The sequence below is a fragment of the Triturus cristatus genome, chromosome 5_2, assembly GCF_964204655.1.
Source record: "Triturus cristatus chromosome 5_2, aTriCri1.1, whole genome shotgun sequence".
NCBI classification, from domain to species: domain Eukaryota; kingdom Metazoa; phylum Chordata; class Amphibia; order Caudata; family Salamandridae; genus Triturus; species Triturus cristatus.
In genome coordinates this window covers 966,035,729-966,056,413 of record NC_140588.1, presented here as the reverse complement: position 1 = coordinate 966,056,413, position 20,685 = coordinate 966,035,729, and the positions used below count along the sequence as shown (strand labels likewise).

The 20,685-nt window shown below is 43.5% G+C and overlaps 1 protein-coding gene across 1 annotated transcript in view; it reads right to left on the bottom strand.

The window, feature by feature from the left end:
- Positions 1-372: 372 nt before the first annotated feature.
- LOC146829486 (NTF2-related export protein 1-like) overlaps positions 373-20,685 on the bottom strand; it is an 85,436-nt gene continuing 65,123 nt past the window's right edge. The window contains exons 3-4 of the mRNA XM_085608172.1: positions 18,530-18,674; positions 373-1,351 (exon numbers count right to left, since the gene is read on the bottom strand). Coding sequence (XP_085464298.1) covers positions 1,179-1,351; positions 18,530-18,674 — 318 coding nt within the window. The 3' untranslated portion in view covers positions 373-1,178. The remainder of the gene's footprint in view (positions 1,352-18,529; positions 18,675-20,685) is intronic.

The following is a 20,685-nucleotide window of genomic DNA, read 5'->3' as shown; positions in this document are numbered from 1 at the left end:
TCCTTTTGGCAGTGAAGTCCTATACTGCTGATTTATTTTCATGAGTGTGGCCACGTCTTGAAGACGGTGGAGTAAAACTTAGCACAACAGTGTAAACCTAGCCCAGAACAGTCATAGTTATTCCTTCCCTCCGAGCTTCTTACTCCTGCCGCTAAATCACACTACACTCATATTGAAATCACATCAATGGATGCTTTCATGGGCCTGATAAGCACACGCAGAGGCCTGTTACAGTCAACGCGTTCACAGATTTGATATTTACGGCTATTTGTAGTAACTAGTTACAGAAAGCAGCAAAAATGTAGCATGATGCCCGAAAACTGACACGTTGGCAACCACTCCATGCCAACTAAAACCATGTCGGCAACCATGTAAAAGTACAATCGTTTTTATTAAAGGCCACACATAGCTAATAAACCAACTTTCACTCTGTTGGCAAGTTACCTTAGCGCCTAGCTAACAAACCGAGGTTCTTGTTATAGATGGACTCCCAAAATCATGTAGTTTATTTCAAAGTTTTGTTCCACTCCAAAAGGTATATATTTCATGTTTTTTTCATAAATATTTTGCCGTTTTCAATTCCTTCTTATTTAAATTGACAACTTTATATAATTGGCATTAAAAAGGAACATGCAGAAAAATTCCCAATTTAGTCAGCACGCTACTCCTTCCTCCAAGCAGTTTCTTAGAAAGGTGTTTACTTCAGGAACTGGTGAAGCAGGCGCCAGGGGGTGTGTAAACTGGACAGAGTAGCAGTTATGGAGTAACGCCCAATCGTGAAACTGTAACCTTAGAAGCGCGGGCGCACACACAAAAAAACACGGCTTTTTCTTCAAGGCAAACTTGTAAAACCAAGCGTTGTGGTAGTGGGTGGATTCGTAGGTGCAAGTCCTCACCATTTCCTCCAACAGGCTGAATGTTGTGAAATTGTTAATGGGAAAAAAAGGTTTCCAATGTCTATTGAAATCAGCATTAAACTTTAAGAGTGTAGATAACCTACTGAACCAGAAACGTTACTCGTTCAGAAGTTAGCTTAACAAAATATAAAATGGGTAACACATTGATGCAGGGGTAATCTCGGTAAAAATACACCAAATGGCCTTAGAAATGGCGGGATGTTGCCGCTTTTAAAAAAAACTCAAGAGGTCCAGCGCAGTCCAAAAGATGCTCCTTCAGGTCTAGGACTCCTGAAAGCGGAAGCAGTCATTTGCAATTTTCCAGACCGTATTGCCAGGTGTCACTTGTGCTGTCAGCAGTAGGTTCTGATTGAAGTCACTTGGTCTATTTCCTTCGAAGTTGACTGTTCCACAGGTCACCACTAGGACGGTTGTCTGGCCTCCAGTAGCCTCGTCTTGAAATAAAGAGAAGAAAATGCATCAGCACATAGAAAAGGGACATTTCAGATCCATCAACAAACTACAATACATCTCAAAAGGACCTACACTAAAAAGGGTTCAGAAGAGGCTATCACGAGGAAATAAGTAGATACTCTGAAAGGAAACAAAAAATAAACATATTACCAGCAAGCAGACACCTACAGCGCAAAGAAAATGCAGAGGGCTTTGCCTAAGTCTGCCGCCTGGTACCTACCTAATTCTTCTTGGTTTTAAATTAGGATATGGTCATGGCTGGGGCACCAATGTTAAAAAAAAAAAAAAGGAAATGGCAACAGATGTCCTGGGGTGATTTTTGATGAATAAGTGCATCGCTGGGATGTATAAACAACAATTCTGATTTTATTATTCAGTCATAAGGTTGCTGCTTACTGGTGTCACAAACAACATGTATACCCTCGCATCCCGCTTACTCGTAAGTCAAATGGCCCTTTATTTTGCACTGATCACCAGTAGTGATATTGTTTGCGTTTAAAAACTCTTTGCAGACTAACTTGCACTAGAAACACAGAAAAAATAAATAAAAATCATAACATTTTCTATAACTGGCCTCCATCCATAGACAACCATAAACATGTTTTTGTTAAAACAATAATAGTTTAAGCCAGAGACACGAATGTTGTTTGCCCCAGAGTCCTTAAAAAGGAGGGACCCATGGACCAAATGGCCCTTCGTAGATGTGCACAGAAGACCATCTGTAAATCCATATACATACTTCCAAATTGCCATAAGTAAATCCAATGAAAATCTTGCAGTACTAAAAACAGTGCAAAAGAAAAGGAATCTGGAAAATTAAAATCTCAAGTAACAGCTTTTTACTCCTAGGCCCCTACACAACACCAAGGAACTGCCTATGCAAAAGATCGGAATTCAGTTTCCCCACCCCACTGGGGAGTGTTGCTTTTTATGTCAAACGACAAAGCTGCAGATAACTTCTTGCAGATACATTGGCTGGCTCCGAGGAACCTAAAGCTTAAAAAGCCACTTTGAGGAGTAGGTAAGAGGGAATTCAACACAAAGTCTTTTGCACAGAGAGATGTCAATTATGGATTTAAATCTCAAGACGACTCTGGTCTGATCAAAAACAGCAGAAGTCAGGGGGGGGTGGGTGGGGGTGTGGTTAAGTGTGATTGTGTGTGGTTGTGTGTATGTGGTGGTGTGTGTGGTTGGTGTGGGTGTGGTTGTGTGTAGGTGTGGTTGTGTGTAGGTGTGTGTGGTGGGTGTGGTTGTGTGTGGTTGTGTGGGTGTGTGTGGGTATGGGTATGTGTGTTTGTGTGTAGGTCTGTGGGGTTGTGTGTTTTTGTGGGTGTGTGTTTGTGGGTGTGTGTGGGGCGGTGTGGTTGTGGGTGGTTCGGAGTGGTTGTGTGTGTAGTGTGTTATTGTGTGTGGTTGTGTGTGTGTTATTGTGTGTGTGTGTTATTGTGTGTGGTTGTGTGTGCGGGGTTGTGTGTGTGGTTAAAGTTTTAGTCACTACTCAAAATTAAATCCATTTTATCAGTGTTGCCAGTGCTCCTTTATGTTTAATGCCCTAAATGAAACACAATGTTATAAGCATCAAAGGGCTGGCCGTGAAGGGAGGGGGGAATGCGAGGAGCAGAGGGGAATGCGAGGAGCAGAGGGAAATGCGAGGAGCAGAGGGAAATGCGAGGAGCAGAGGGAAATGCGAGGAGCAGAGGGAAATGCGAGGAGCAGAGGGAAATGCGAGGAGCAGAGGGAAATGCGAGGAGCAGAGGGAAATGCGAGGAGCAGAGGGAAATGCGAGGAGCAGAGGGAAATGCGAGGAGCATAGGAGCCAGAATGAAAGTGACGAAAAGGAGCCAGAATGAAAGTGACAAAAAGTGAGGAGGGAGATGCAGCAGAGCATCAAAGGGCTGAGCGAAAAGGGAGGGGGGAATGTGAGGAGCAGAGGAGCCACAATGAAAGTGACGAAAAGGGAGGAGGGAGATGCGAGCAGAGCATCAAAGAGCTGGGCGAGAAGGGAGGGGGGGAATGCTGGGAGCAGCCGTGCACGTGCACGCCATCGTGCACTCAAGCTTGTAACCAGCAACACCATGTGGGTAGCACTTTGAAAACTCACCACTAAAGTCTCTCTGAGCAGCGCATGCGCGCTGACTTAGCAAGACCTAAAAATGGTTACTTACCAGTAGGAGTAGTTTTGCAGGTTGAAGAATTTTCTGGATTCACATGCTGTGCATTATTCCGCCATCTAGTGGTTGGGTCCGGAATGGTCTTTTTTCTTGTTTTGGTCGCAGTCGACCACCATTTGGGGTGACGTCAGACGGTATCCTGGAGGTCCACGTGCATGGATGCCATCTTCAGATTCTTTTTCTGTTTTCATTAGGTTTTGTAATCCTCGAGATGGTTTTGAAATACTGTTGTAGTCTTTTGCTTCCCACTTGTTTATTTTCCTTCTAGGGGAGGCCGGGTGGGTCGCATGTGAATCCAGAAAATTCTTCAAGCTGCAAAACTACTCCTACTGGTAAGTAACCATTTCGTTTTGCAGCGTGAATCCTTTTCTGGATCAGATTATGTAGCAGTTTCTCCCCTTTCTGGGAGGCTGTGGTGAAAGGAAGACCTTGCAAACAGGCGTTGAAGCACCTTCTGTCAACTTTGAGCTTCCTTATTCATTTGTATATCCACACAATGCTTTGTAAAGGTGTGTGGTGATGCCCATGTTGCCGCTGCGCAAATGGAGTCAATGGGCACATTGGCCATAAATGCCAGCATTGCTCTTTTCTTCCTTGTGAAGTGAGCTGTGGTTGCAATGTTAGATCCTTTTTGGCATTGCAATAACATAATTGGATAGCTTGTACTATGCATCTTGCAATAGTTGCTTTTGTAACCGCAGATCCTGTGTTATGTGCGTAAGCAAACAATTGCTTTGTCTTCCTGATTTTTTCTGTTTTCTGTAAATAATACCGTAAAACCCTTCTTACATCCAGGGTATGAAGGATTCTTCCTGCTTTTGTTTTTGGGTCTTTGAAGAAAACTGGCAGTAGAATGTTTTGATTTAAGTGATACTTAAGATACCACTTTTGGTAAGAATTGTGGGTTATTTTTTAATATTACTTTATCCTTTAGGATTTGTAAGTAGGGTTCTTGGATAGTTAATGCTTGCAGTTCACATACTCTTCGTAATGATGTTATAGCAATGAGAAAGGCTGTTTTGAGAGTAATATGTTTGAGATCCGCTGTATGCATGGGCTCAAAGGGTTTTGTCATCAGTTGAGAAACTACCGTATTTAAGCTCCATGTTGGTACAGGAGCAGCTCTTGGTGAAGCCATTCTTTTTGCTCCTTCCAGGAATCTTTTGGCGACTGGTCTTGTAAAAAAACACGTTTGCATGTTTTTCTTCTTGTATATGCCACTATTGCTGCACGGTGCACTTTGAGGCTAGAAAAATTGATGTTGCTGTCCAAAAGGTAAGTAAGATATGTAATAACTGTTTCTTGTGTATTAATAGAATGTGTTTTGTTGTTAGTGGTGCACCATGTGGTGCATCTCTTCAATTTAGCTGTGTAACATTTTCTTGCTGACTGTTTTCTTGCTTCATTTAGAATTTCCATGGTTCTGAGTGGTAGATTGAGGTGTCCAAATTCTATGTATTCAGGCGCCAGGTTGCTAGTTGTAGACTTGCTAGCTCCGGGTGAAAGATCTGTCCATGTTGTATTGTCAGCAGGTCTTTTTCTGCTTTGATCCTGATCATTTCTCCTTTGGATAGTTTCTAAGAGAGTTGAGTACCATGTCTGCCTTGGCCAGTGAGGAGCAATGAGAATCAGGTTTGTTCCTGGTTCTATTGCTTTTTGTAGCACTTTTTCTATTAGGGGTATTGGAGGAAAGGTGTAAACAAATGTCTGTGACCAGTTGAGTGAAAGTGCATTTCCCTTTGACAGGTGGTGAGGAAACCGAGGCAAAGCTTTGGCATTTCCTGTTCTGCATACTTGCATACCGTTTCAACACGAATTCCCTAGATGTTGAATACATACTGCACTGTTGTCTGCTTTAACTCCCATTTGTGGGAGCAGGTGGTCGGTCTGCTCAGTTGGTCTGCTGTAATGTTGTCTGTCCCTGGTAGATGTACTGTTAGTAGACTGATCTTTTGGGGTATTGCCCAAAACCAGATTTCCTGTGCAAGTTTACTGAGTGGAAAACGACCTTGTTCCACCCGGCTTGTTCAGGTAGAACATTGTAGTTGTATTGTCGGTTTGTATTAATATGTTTTTCCCCATAATAGGTTTCTGGAATTCTTTGAGTGCCAGAAAAACGGTTTTCATCTCCAAAAAATGGATAGGTTTTGTGGAGTCCTTTTCACACCACTGACCATGAACTTTCAACTGGTTGAGATGTGCACCCCACCTGTTGAGTGATGCATCCGTGGTGACTAACAGATGGAGTTAAGTCCTTGAAAGGGCTCCCCTGTGCTATGTTGTTGGATACCCACCTATTGTATCTGTGCCTACACCCTTTGTGTAAAAACCACTAGATCCTCCAAACTCACTGTGGCTTGTGAGCAGCTGTTGGTGAGCTATTCTTGGAATGGGCACATGTGTAGGCAAGCGTGAGGGATGAGTGGGATACATGATGCCATCATGCCCATTAGTTTCATTACATTCCTCACTGTCAGAGACTGTCCCCTCTGGTAGAGGACTGTTTCTAGATGGATAGTTTATATTCTGGCTTGTGTGGGATAAGCCTAAGCGTTTTCTGTGTGGTCTTGCTTCCAGGAAAGTTTTCTTTCTCGTGTTGTTGAAGATTTCTTGTGGCTTATTGAGAAACCCAGTCTTTGTAGTGTTTGGATTGTTTTTTTAACAGGATCGTGACAGGTTTGTTTTGTGCGTGCCCTCATTAGCCAATCGTCTAAATAAAAGTAGACGTGGATTTTCTCTCTTCTCGGGTATGCTGCCACTGCGGCCAGGCACTTTGTGAACACCTGTGGAGCAGATTTTATTCCGAATGGGAGTACCTTGAATTGGTAGTGTGTTCCGTTGAGTAGGAATCTTAGGTACTGCCTGTGCCTTCTGTTCATAGGGATATGTAAATAGGCGTCCTTGAGATCTATTGTTGCCAAGTAATCCCCTTTTTGAATCTGTGGAATTAGTTCGACGGGTACACATTTTGAAATGTTGAGTTAGTATGAACCGGTTTATGAATCTTAGGTCCATGATTGGCCTTAAAGTTTGGTCCCGTTTGGGTACTAGGAAGTATGGAGAGTAGTTTATTTTGTACCACTGTTGTATTGGTACCTTTTCTATTGCTTGTTTTTGGTATAGTACTTTGATTTCTGCATTGAGCAATGTTTTTTCTAATCTGTTTTATTTTCTTATTTTTGGTTGATTTGCAGGTGGGGTCTTTGTGAGTTCTATGGAATAGCCGTATTGTACCAAAATTAATATCCAATTGTCGGTTATCCTTTTCCACTCTTTGTGGAAAAAGGATATTCTTCCGGTATTTTGTGTGGGTCCTTTTCCATGAAGTTAGTTAGACCCGCTTCTTCTTCCTCTACAGGATTGGCTTCTTCCTCTGCCATTCCCTCTGCCTCGAAAGAGCTGTTTCTGCTGTTGCCAACCTTGGTAGCTTGACTGCTGACCCATCTGTTGGTTTGGTTCTGCCCCTGAGATGGTTGTGTCGGTTGCAGTCTTTGACCAAAGCTACCTCTACCTGGGGTTTTTCTGTTAGAGAAACCTCCTCTTTTAAAATAACCTCTTTGCTGTAGGGCTCCCATAGCCCTTGCTGTTTCATTGTCTTTTTTAATTTTTTGGAGGGATTCATCCACCTCCGTCCAAACAGAGCTTCACCGTTAAATGGTCTGTTGAAAATGGAGGTCTGAACTTATCGTTTGAACCCAGAAATTCTGAGCCAGGCATGCCTTTGGAGGATGGTTCCTGTGCACATCTGTCTGCTTGCAGGATCTACTGCATCCAGGGCTGACTTTAGGCAGGTGTTAGCCACGTTTTTCACTTCCTGAACAATAGATTTTGCCCTCTTCTTGTCCTCCTCAGGAAATTTGTTTAGCAACTCCTCTATTTCGTCCCACTGTTGGTGTCCGTACCTGTTCAAAAGGGCATTAGAGTTGGCAATGTGCCACTGTGTTGCTCTTCTTTCTCCATTCTTCTCCATGTCTATCCTTTTGCTTTCCTTTTCAGGTGGTAGACCTGTGTTGGAGACTGCATTGGCTCTCCTCCTGGCTGTGGTGTTATGATATAGTTGGGTATTGTACTTCCCAGAATATATGTCGGGTCTTTTGAGGAGGGTTTGTACTTCTCAACTCTGGGGGTTACCCCCTAGTTTGAAGCTGGTTCTTTGAATGCTTCTTTGCCTTGGTCCAGGATACTTGGCCTGCATAGGCAGATAGTGTCCCTTTTGAAGCTGGTGCCAGTGTTTCTAGCAAGAAACCTGTATCCCCTTTTTTCTCCTTTAGAGGGACTCCAAACTGATTTGCTGCCCTTTTGACAAGGTCATTGTAGAAAGCTATGCCATCAGGAGGTGAAGCTTTCGAAGGATAGAAGCAAATCTCTTCCTCTGTACTCTCAGTATCAAGATCGTTCCATTGTTCCTCAAAAGTTTCGGAGTTCTCCTCCTCTTCCGGTATATCTCCGTATTCCTCGGGTTCTTTGCCTTGAGGTTCTTGTGTCGGCGGAGAGTCGAAGATCCCTTCTTCCTCTCCTTCGGTGTCTTCTGCCTCTTCGGCGTTGACGCTCTCTGGTTCGGGCGCCAGTGTTTTCGGGATACAATAATCCTTCAACGAGGCATCGAAGTCCTTCTTTTGCATGAGTGCTGCCATTTCTTCCTAGAGTCTTCTCCTTTTCTTTTCTACTTCGAGGGCCCTCTTGGCGTTAGTGGAAGGAGATTTTATTTTCTTCCCGACGTCGATGTTAGTCTTCGGCGGTGTAGTGGTCTTTTTTGTGGGTGCGGCGTCAACCCCTAGTTTCGTCGTCTTCCCCTCCTCGGTGACCTTTGGTTGGGTCCCGTGGAGTTCTTTAAATCGCGGCTGGCCTTCAAATCGCCTTTTCGCTAGGCGTCGGGGCCGATTTGTGCGCCTTGTGTTTGTGGCCCTTTGGTTCTGACGTATTTTTAAGGTGTCTAACCTTCTCTGCTTTCTTTTTCGGATCCTTAGCCTTTTTCTCGGCGTGGATTTTTTCGGAGTCCCCCTCTAGGACCTAGACATCTGATCCCTCGTGCCGCAACTCCGCTGGTGTTCCATGTTCCTTGTCGTCGCTCGAGAAATCCAGGTCTCTTAGAGAGGTTTTCTTTGTTGTCTGTGACATTGTGGCGTAGTGGACCAGTCTTTGACATCGACGCGTCCTTAGCGTTTTCGGTAGTAACGCGGCACAGGCCTCACAGTCCTTGTGGTGTTTGGGCAGGCAGAGGTTGCAGACGTTGTGTGGGTCGCATTGTGCATACTTATGGTGGCACTTAGGACAGAACTTGAAGGGGGTATTCTCCATCACCCCTACCTCGCCATTTGTGGACCTGTGTGGTTCTCTGGTTCTGCCTCCCTCTCGACGACGATCGCGGAAAACTTTTCAGTGATGTCGATGATTGATGTTCTTCTTGGATAGGCTTCTTTTTCGAAGTTGTCCGGGAAAAACAAAAAAAATCTTTGGAGCTTCCCGTCATGACTCCAGACCAAACAGCGGATAAAACAATCTGAAGATGGCCACCTCCAGGATACCGTCCGACGTCACACAGGGCACCAAATGGTGGTCAGCAAAACACACAAGATGATGGACGGAATTTTGCACATTGGCATAACATTCACCCCCAGTCATAGATCTGGGTTTAATCCATCGTTATTTTGCTCACCACGCCACCTCAGTTCAGACATGGACATATGCAAATCAGTATTGACGCTGAGCCTCATGGGAACAGTCCAGCCCGAACTGCCAAGCCATGTCTTCCCTGGACCGAAATCAAGCATCCTAGGACCGGTTTTGGGCTTTCACCCCTCTTCAGCCAGGATAGCTGGACTCCAGTGGCATAGTGAGCACGGGACCCACGTCTGGGCATACCCTTCCCACATAAGGCGAACAGCAAAACACACAAGATGATGGCGTAGTGAGCACGGGAACCGGTCCTAGGATGCTTGATTCCGGTCCAGGGAAGACATGGCTTGGCAGTTCGGGCTGGACGGTTCCCATGAGGCACAGGGTCAAGACTGATTTGCATATGGCCATGTCTGAACTGGGGTGGCATGGTGAGCAAAAAACGATGGATTAAACCCAGATCTGTGACTGGGGGTGAATGTTTTGCCAATGTGCAACATTCAGTCCATCATCTTGTGTGTTTTACCAAATGGTGGTCGACAGCAACCAAAACAAGAGAAAAAAAAAAGAAACAATTCCGGACCCAACCATTAGATGGCGGAATGCATGGCATGTGAATCCAGAAAAGGCTTTACGCTGCAAAACACTATTTTTGCAATGGTTTTCTCCAGCTAAAGAATGGCACTTAAAGGTACTTGAAAGATATTAAATGCATGCCTCTCTCCTGGTGCTCCGTCCTGGTTAATGATTGCGTTTATCATCTATAATTCTAGTTATAGGCGCTGAAAATAGTCGACCGGTGTAAATTGCCACTTTGATGGGTCGTATAAGTACACAACCTTCATTATTTATCACTTTTTGGCATTTTTTAAGTTAATTTTGTTTCACACTCACTTTGCACTCTGCACCTACACTCTAAACCACCCATACCTAGCTCTGAAAGGGGTAACATCTGACTACATATTAAACATCTCAAAGAGCTCCTTCCGTTGCCTCATTTGAGGCTGAGCAGGAAGTTGTGGCCCAAACCACTGAATTTTTATTCCTGGTGTGACAAGGGGCCTGATGATGAACCATGCCACTTTAGGGTGTGGGAGAGATTGTGCCCCAAAAAGAAAAAATGTGCTTGAGTTATAGTATTTTTGCTGGAGTCATAAGATTTTGACTTCGTTTTACGTGACTGACTGCATCTCAGTGTGGTGTATGAAGAAGCTTTGGGGAACTGATGTACGATTATGTCATGAAATTTCCCCCGACCCTTTTGGGTTGTGAATGAATTCTCAGCCAGTTAAGGATCCATTATCTATCTGGACTACTAAGTAAGTCGAATGGACCGACAGGGGTGCTCTTATGAACAGTGGTAGCTCAAGTTACCCGTTTTCCTCATAACTTATTTCAGCTTTGCTGAGCTCTAAAAGGTTACAGGAACAACCTTGGATCTATAAATTGCTGAACAACTGTTTATCAACCTGTAACAATTTTAATAATCTGACCATTTCTTAATTCCTTCCTCATACCCACTTTAATAAGAAATAATACACAGTCTTCCAAGAAGACGCAAACACGGTCATAGACACACAACATACTACTGGATCCTTATTTGGTAGGATAATATAATTTACCATAAAAACACGATTACTTCCTTTATGATGCATTACAATGACAGCATGCATCATTAATAAGGTTGCCATCCTAAAACTTTCAAACTGAAATCCAAGAAATGCACTTTAAAAGTCCACAGAAGACCTGAACAATTGTTTTGCCTGCTCCTACCCTTCAGCCTCTGCGGCTGAAGGGGCGGCATATTTCCATTTGCCTCGGTCTTACTCTTTTTCCTACACGCTGTTTCTGAATCTATATTATCAACAGACAGAATTCTATTAAGTTGTTCTGTTCGGATTATGAAAGGCCTTTGGAACTGTACCAATCATGACTGACACAACTGAGTGTTTGTGGGCTGCTAAAAACATTTATCATTCTTCTAAAAAATTTAAATAAAGGGATCAACATGAGTATATGACAAAATTCTTTATTGCAGCGACTATTAAGCGCACAGCTAATCAGAGCATGTATGATGTAACCTGTCGGATTAACAAAGACGAAAGTTTTTCTAGAGAGTTGATGAGACTATAAGATCAGACGAAGAGAAAGGGGGAAAACAACGTTAGTCTCAAGCACATTATTGGGATTGGAACAGAGATTTTAAAGGAACCACCCACAAGATTGAGCACGGACATTGATAGAAGGGGAACTTTATGTATCGTAAGGAAGCAGGAGGGGAATGAAAGACTCGAGGTATTGGGATGGAGTGAATGTGAGCTTAGTTATTTAGTCAAAAGCAGGACATTTGCGGAGTTAGAAGGGAGTATCAAAAAAGTAGGTGTGTATGTTTATATGTGTATTTCCATTTACCACATAACTGGCTAGTTAGCGGTTATGCAGCTTTAGTCTTCCCCAGAATCTATCACACTAATGAGCTAGATATCCCTTGATCGATATATAAAATGAAAGATCTTTGAGCAGATCCTTGTGATATTTTTGGAGCATTTATATCTTCAATGGGAGTTACATTAAACTATGTTAAGATTTGAAAGCTATCAACCCTAGCAGAACAGCTTGCTACTAATACAGCAGGAGCTCTGTGATAAATAATTGCTTGCTATGAGCATGCAGAACCACCCTAAGTTAGATGTGCTTCTTGCGAAAGAGGGCGGAGCGTGCAAGGTCATTCATGCCTAGAAATGCTGTGCCTATATCCAAAAAATAGATAACCAGCAAAATAGTTATGGTGCCAACGTTACAAATGTCACGCATGAGCTAACATAACTGTAAGAGATAGGTGCCTGGTAAGTAATAGGCTCTGTATTTGGGCCTAATGGAAGAGGTTTCGCTAAGGTAAGTGAGTGGCTAGAAGTATGGGTGGAGGAATACTGAAATTGCTATTAACTCCTCTTCTGATTATACTAATTAGTGTTGCATGTGTGCTTCTCACCCTAAATTTCAGCAAGGCAATTTCATCAAGCAATGGGATGAACTGTGGGTTTAAGAAGCTATCAGCAACGAGAGGAAGCAAAAGAAAGGATTGATGTAAAGGTTGAAGAGATGTAAAGGAATCTCTAGGACATCACAAGGACTTGGGAGAAACCAAGGAATAGAACCCAAAGCTGATGACTGATGTACTATAATAAGATGTAAAGTGATGATTTAGAAGTCATTAGAGAGGGGGTTGTGGAAGACGTTTGTTCTTTAGCTTTAAATGTATTAGAGAATGAGCTTGTGCCAACATGAACAAAGCTTATGTTTTATACCATCTTGGATTGACGTCACGGCACACCACATGATCATGGTTGTTAAATAAAGATTTGTAAGCTTTTCACTAAGACGGCAAGCATTCCCAGAGGCTCCTCACCAAGCTGTACCTAACCAAGGACATCCCAACTGTCTCAGAGTATCTATCGCTTATACAATGTGTCAATTACAGTGCTTCAATAAACTGAGCGCAACTGAATTCAATGCAACAGTATTGAGAGAATCTTTGAATGTATTCTATAGCAAAATGTTTCTGCTTCCTTGTTCCTCATTGGTTTATATCCTCAGAACCATGTACTTGTGTAGTAGTTCATTAACTCCTTTGTCTAAAAGTCCAGTAAAAGTATGTCCCTTTCCTCTGTAACCAGGGACCCCCATTCCGACCTTTATAAGGCACATCTATGCTGGATTTTCCATAAAACTTTACTGAGTTCTTTGGACCTATATTCTTTATTGCCAACCGTATTTATGATACATTTCATATACTTTACTAAATTCTTTATATAAACTCCTCAAAATGTTGAGCTGTGTCTATCATTCTTACTGAGAACGTCATAGTTCCTACTATTGATTTGAGATCACAAGAAATAGAGACCAATCCGTTCTGGGAGCACCAAGGCCGTATAGGGACTACAACGCTCCCAGCCTGAGCTGATGGTAAAATTATGAGAACTGATTTTCACGTCGACACCAGCCACTTGATAATGATCAACGAAACTGGAGAACAAAATAGCAGGCCTCTGCTTATGGCACAGTTCACCTCACGGCTGCTGAGAATACAGTGGCCACTGTCAAACTAGTCACAACTGGCATGCTCTGACAGATGGACTATGGTGTCCAACCTGGCCACACACAAACTCACAAAGATTCTTGCTACTGGTGAGGTGCCTCGTCAAGTCAGGACAGAGCCAGTAAGGGCTGTCCCCGCAGCAGTCTCCAAACCTGCATTGTCATTTCCCACCGAAGGAGTCAAACTGGCACAATCAACCAGCACAAACATTAGCAGAGAATTCCACCCTTGTACCAAAGCAGGTGCAAGCAAACTGAGTAAAAGGAAAAAAATGCCTTAAATGACAATTTCTTAAGGGATGAGATCAGAGTTGGAGTGGATTAGAGAAGGGTAGATTGGAATGAGTGGGGTAGATTGAACAGGGATGATTGGAGTAGGGTTGTTCGGAGGCGGGTAGAATGGAGTGGGGTAGATTGGAATGGAGTGGGGTAGATTGGAGTGGAGTAGAGTCTGTGTGTCAAATTCCACCCTTGCATTTTATATACCTTTACCTCCAAAGTCTTATGGAGTGAAAGGGGGGACACGTGTGCAACAATGTCCCTCTGCTTTGCTATGTTCCACTTCCTAATTCCAAGACTGATCATTGCAAAGCAGTTTTTTAATTGCTGCCACAGTAACAATTTGCACAACAAAGAAATGGAAAGTTGCTGAGCAGCATATCTGTGTCTAAGCTGGAGTACAGCGATAAGAATGCATTGCTTTCTTAAATGCAGTCAAGTTCAGAATCACTTGAATATCCATTGGCATTCCAGAGTATAGAACCCAAGATTTGAAAAGCCCTTCCTCTAGCATGTGTTTTTTTTCTTACTCTTAGACACTTGAGTGGAGGGTTCGTCACCCTACAATGTGCAGAAGAGTAATATCTACCGCTCAAAATGGGGCCTATAATATGCCATATGGACAAAAGAAGCGGTCTTCGATATAATCCTCTTTCGTATGGGCATCCAACTTAAATGGCCTTTGCAATGCGAGACATGATCAAATTTATTTAACACTATTTTCACTGCATGTTCTGGATGCACTGTACTTTTACTCTAGCACTGACGGGCAGACGCATCTGGCTATCTTTATAGCAGTCCATATGAGAGAGGACACAAGCACCCACCATAGGACCAATCACTACAGGGAGGAAGGGACAGATTTTCCTCGTGGTTTAGAGGAGGCTGAATCTGGTTGTCCAGACCTAATACATTTGAGGTCGCAAGGATTGTTGGTTAACCAACACTCCCAAGTTCTTTACTGTGGAACCCGGAGAACTAGCATTCCCAACCTGTTGTGCCCACAGATTAGGAGACTAGTGCTCAAAGTCCTCCCCTAGGACTAGCACCTCCATCTTATCTCTTACTTAGCTTTAACAATTACTGGTCACACAATTCTGGTTGCTCAGAAGATAGTTTCAGCCTTGCAACAGCATCTGTTGATCTTTGATTACATTTCAGGAGCACTGAGTGTCATCTGTATATGAATCAAACCAACAAGGGGCTGACCAATATAAATAGGATAGGAGACAGAGCTGAGCCTTAGGGGAACAGAATAATGACAGCATTTCAGACTGAGGTCTGTTCTTCAGGAAGGAGGTGAACCAAGTTAATCCCTTTTCTATGAATCTCAAAACCCTAGTTGGTCTAGATCGATATCATTTCTGATTATGTCAAATTACTTGTTGAGATCTCTCTCTCTCGCTCTTCTCTCGAGCTTGGACAGCCAAGAGGGCAGGTGCTTCTCTATCACTTTTGCTATCAAAGGCAACAGAGTAATTGACCTACATTTTTTTTTTTATAGTTCAGTAGCATTCAAGCTTTGTTTAACTAACAGCAGCTCGCACCCACCCCCCCGCTCATTTTTTAAAATAATTGTTTAGGCACCAGGCCTTGCCTCACAGAATGATAGCTGCTAAGCGGTGGTCTTCAATTGCTGGAAAGAACCCTATGAAGACCTCAATGGGGCATGGTTCATATAGAGATACAGATCTCAGGGAAAGTAAGGTAGGCTTTAGCAGTTCTGGACCCAATAAAGGCAACCCTTGGATCACAGGACTATCCAAGCAAGGCAAGAGAGACTGGACCTCTACCGCTGCTCGAGTGAGACCAGGTTTAAAATCTAGAGACCAATGCACCTAGTGAAAGATCATCCCTTGGCAATTAAGTTGATAACAGGCTCATAGATTGTAATAATCTTAGCAGGGAAAACGTCAGCTAGATTTCTTTAAGAAGTCTGTTAGGCAGGGCTCTGTCAGCACACTAGGAGGGTGACTGAATTTATTAGTGATGTAAACTAGCTACCAGTGGCGATTATGTGTAGATTTGAACTGTTTCACAATGAAGGATGTTTTCACTGCTTTGAATTCCTTCAAGGTGCTTTTGAATTGGCCCAGACCCATTTTTCCGAATTGCGTTTCATTTGACTCCGATGTTTGTTTAGATTGGCCCAGTAGAAAAAGACCACAAAAAAACAAAAAATAATGCAAAGTTTTTTTAAATCCACCAAATTCATGGTTAGAGCACATAAAAGGAAGAACATATCATGCAAGTCACCGAGACTGCAGATGTGAGAACCTTTTACTTTTTAAGGACTGCCACATTTCAGATATCCACTTCTTGGGTGACCTCCATCTCATTTTGAGATTGGCACCCAAGTCCTTTGGTCTACCTCCTCTTAACATCCTATCATGACCGGAACAAGTAATAAGTTTAATTGCCCACTGGATGAAGACCAAGGTGCCGATTACGATCCGGTAAAAACCGGGTACGAACCGTCGGTCGGAGAGTTTTCTCTGTCCGACTCGTACCCGGTCGGAAAACTTTACAAACATGGAATTACGATTCGCACGGAAACACCATTTCCGTACAAATCGTAAAAAACACCGACCGACGAAAATATACGAACGAATGTGATCCGGGAATGCTGCGACGTGACGTTGGGACGCTTTCAGGCAGCGTTTCACGACCTAGGAAGTACGATTCGAACCGACAGCAGTCCGGACGGCGATATTTTCACGGCACCCAAAAAGTGCCGGAAAAGCGAAGTACGGCGCGAAACGACCAGAGTAGGTGGCCCGGTACGCGCCGTACCCCCCCCAGCCCCCGTACGTACGTGCTGACCCCCCCCCAGCCCCCGTACGTACGCGCCGACCCCCCCCAGCCCCCGTACGTACGTGTCGAACCCCCCGTGTATGTATACACCCGTGTACGTTCGAGTCGTACCCCCCGTGTATGTACACCCGTGTACGTGTCGTACCCCCCGTGTATGTATACACCCGTGTACGTTCGAGTCGTACCCCCCGTGTATGTACACCCGTGTACGTGTCGTACCCCCGTGTATGTACACCCGTGTACGTTCGAGTCGTACCCCCCGTGTATGTACACCCGTGTACGTTCGAGTCGTACCCCCACCCGTGTATGTACGGTGCGTACCCCCAGCGCTACGGGGGTGGGGGTACGACTCGAACGTACACGGGTGTACATACACGGGGGTACGACGCGTACACGGGTGTACATACACGGGGGTACGACACGCACACGGGTGTACATACACGGGGGGGGTACGACACGTACAGGGGTGTATACATACACGGGGGTTCAACACGTACGTACGGGGGCGGCGGCGCGTATGTACGGGGGCTGGGGGGGGGGGGGGGGGTCGGCGTGTACGCGGGCACATGTCTCCATGGTTGCTATGGGTGTTCGGTGCGGACGGTGTTTTTTCCATACAGTTGTAACATCGGACGCACGGGATGGATCGCGATTCCGCGGTCGGACTTCACTTTTCACATTTGGACGGTAAATCGTCCGAGGACGTGTCGGACACATTTTCCGACCCGAGGACGTGTGGGGAATAATTCCCAATGCGGTTCGTATGGACTTTTTACCATGCGAATCGTGATTGGCAGTTTGTACGGCACTTTTACGATTCGTACGGTAAAAAGACCGGATACGAGTCGTACGGGGAATTTTTTTGCCGGATCGTAATCGGCACCCAACTGTCTGAAGCTGAACACCAACAAGAATGAAATTGGGATCTTCGGGAAGAGCACTTCACTGTGGAACTCCATCTGCTGGCCAACAGAGATAGGACAGACACACGCCTCCACTACACACGGCAAGAACCCCAGGATCAGCATTGATAGCAAACTCAACATGACTGGCAAAGTCAACAGCGTCACTGCCTTATGCCTCCATACCCTGAAGATGCTGAGAGAGATTTTCAAGCGGCTCCCAATCAGCAACCGGAACACAGTCACACACATCCTGTTCACAAGCAAGCTAGAATACAGCAACACCCTCTATGTGTAAACAAAAAACTCACCCAAAACTGCGGACCATTCAGAACTCTGTGCCCAAATCACTCAACTTCCAATGCCCCACGTACACACACACACACACACACACACACACACACGCAGCAGCTTCACTGGCACCCCATACACAAACGAGCACAATTCAAACTCTGCACCCATACTTTCAAAGAACTACATAATACTGGCCCAGCATATCTCAAGAGTGACGATTCTCCACTTATGTAGAGAAAATCTTGATTTCATTAAAGACAAACAGAGGCTACCATTAGCTGCATGTTGGGGCAGCAAATAAAAGTATATGCCTAATGATAGCCTTCACATCTGCTTTCACAAAACTTTCAGACAACCTCTGCTCATCAGACTACTATTTGCACACATCCCCTGCACACAGAAAACCAGATCTGGCAGTCGAGTCTTCTACATCGCTCCTAAAGTATGGATTGATCTGTTGTCACACATAAGAGCCTCCTCCTCACTTCTTGAGCTCTACAAGAAGCTGAAGACCTGGCTTTGAGTGGTCCCACTAGGCCACATGTTTGGGTAGACTCACAACTACACAGTGCCAGAATACTCTCCTGAGGGATAGTGCACTCTACAAATCTGCATAACATAACATTATAAAGTTGAGGTTTCCACTTCCCCCTAACAACCTGCCAGGAACTAGAACTGCAATAGTTGAAGAGGACAGCAGTTATGAAAATGGCTACTTGGATTGTGCAATATTGTGGAAATTAATTTTGCATCTACAAATTTAAATGCAGGTCTTTGCATAAAGGGGTGGAGCAGGACGCCATATATCAGAAGGAAGGCCATACCAGACACATCCTAAGTACATACCCACCCAGCCACCTTGGACTGAAGGGACTTACGCATACTTAAGCTCACACATGGTAAAAAAACAGAAACTCCACATTGTCTTGCAATAGCCCTTTTCAAAACAAATGCTGCAAATTTTGATATTGAAATAAAATCTTACCATGAACTGGTTGGCAGTCTAGAACTTTGATCCGGAACTGACTGGTTGGCAACAATTCAAAGAACTCCATGATAGCCTCTTGTCCAGACACTGCATTTCCATTCCACACTAATGTTGCCTTGTCTAGATAGAGTTTACTTAGCAGCTAAGGGAAGGTGATGTAAAATAATTATATACAGGCAAACATATCGTTTTACATATCATTGTTTTGCTATTAACTTTTACATAAAAAATTAAACAGCACTAGGCCGTTAGACACTGGGTGTGTACTAGGTTTTATGAATGTAATTGGAAACAATAATTAAAGTGTAAATACATTTTAAAAAGTAGTGAAATGACAGAATTCAAAGTCAAGAAATGCAACATCTTTCACTGCATTGTGTGGATACTGAACATCTTTCCAACCATGAGGCAAGTTTTTATCTGGGAACAGAATCACAATAGGGTGCAAACACCAAATTTAAATACACCTAGGACCTTTTGCAGAAGTTTGTGCCAGTACTTCTGAAATATACATTATTTGGGCACAATGTCACCAACCACACAAGCTGTCAAGTTCCTTCATCAGTACAGGGTTTCTTGGTTCCATGCAAATTGTGTCACGTCTTGGAATCATGAACTTGCGCGACATTAGAGATGCAGGCGCACATACAAAGAGGCCCGACAAAAAATGCCCAAGATGTGGAAACCTATAACTGCCCTGACCAAGAACCACCTCTACCCCACCAAATCTGTTCTTAACTAAAGAAGAACTCTATTCTGAATAATGTGAGGTGTAGGAAAGAAGGACTATGGAGTAACTGATCCGCAGGAGTTCACATTAAGAGAAAGGAACAAAAACAAAAGAAAAAGGGACTAATCCTCAAGGAGACCTTATTCCAAAGAAATTCACCAATAGGAGTATCAACAAAGGAAGGTTGGATGACAGTAGCCATTCTAGATGAAGGGGCAGAAGGAGTATACTAAAGAAGCAAGGGCAGCTGCCTTCAACAAGGCTTCCAAAGAAGACTCAAATTCTGAATACACACAAAAATTATATATATCTATATATCTCTAAACAAGATAGTACAAAGATTCTGGTGTCTTTATTCTTCTTCCAAAATCTTTAACTTCACATAAATTAGAACAATTACAGCCTCAGCCAACTCTTCAGTCATTTTATCACCAAGTAGATTTTCTTCACATATTCAATAGAGGAAATATACAAGTCTGGTACGGTCACACTACATAGTCACATTCCAATCAATTCCATTTTCTTCTCATAACCCGGTCCCAGTTTTATTCTGGTATTTCACCAACCTAACCCACATGTTCCAGATTGGCGGTAGCCCCAGTACTTTATCTTGAACGTGGAGTGCTTGTCACGATGTGGGACACTGATCCTGGTGTCATCATGGTGTAAAGCCTATCTGGAAGGGGTTGTAGGCAAAAACCTCCTGTGACTCAAATAAAGGAGAGCAAAGAAACTCTTTACTGCTCTCCATCAATCATATACAATGAAGTGATGAAAAAAATACAACCCCCTTCTACTTATGATGTAAAAAAAAATCAACAAATCACATAGCGGTTCAAAACAACTGCTGGAAGTTGCTGCAGACCCTCTCAGAGCAGCAAACGCCCTGTTGCAGTGAGCATCTAAACAAAGAATGGAGACAGGCAGTAAATGGTAGGTAAAAAATATCCATTAGTCTTTCAGCCCCATCTAGATTAATGGTGTACACTGCAAGACAGGATCATGCCAGGTTTTTATGACAACTGACCAACTATAGTTCAATATATCTACATTTATCTTATGTGGATATCCCGAAAACTTCATTATTCTAATTGACCTATGCAGGACATACTACAGCTCCCCAACAGGATAACAACAAGCCAGACATTGATCTTCAAATTGGTTTTGATGATACACTTGATATTTATTCTCGAAAAACAGGGAACCAAAAGTTAAATACAGTAGGAGATATTGGAGGTAAAAGCAATTACCTTACTTTGCAGCTTATACGGTGAATACAACATTTAGACAATTTCACATGGACAAAAATTGTGGACAAAGGTAAAAAACAAACTAAAAAAATTCAAGGAAAAAAAGAGCTCTCGCACTTTCAGGACAAGTTATGAAACGTGCACCAACAGTCTGTCTTCTAACAAGTTACACA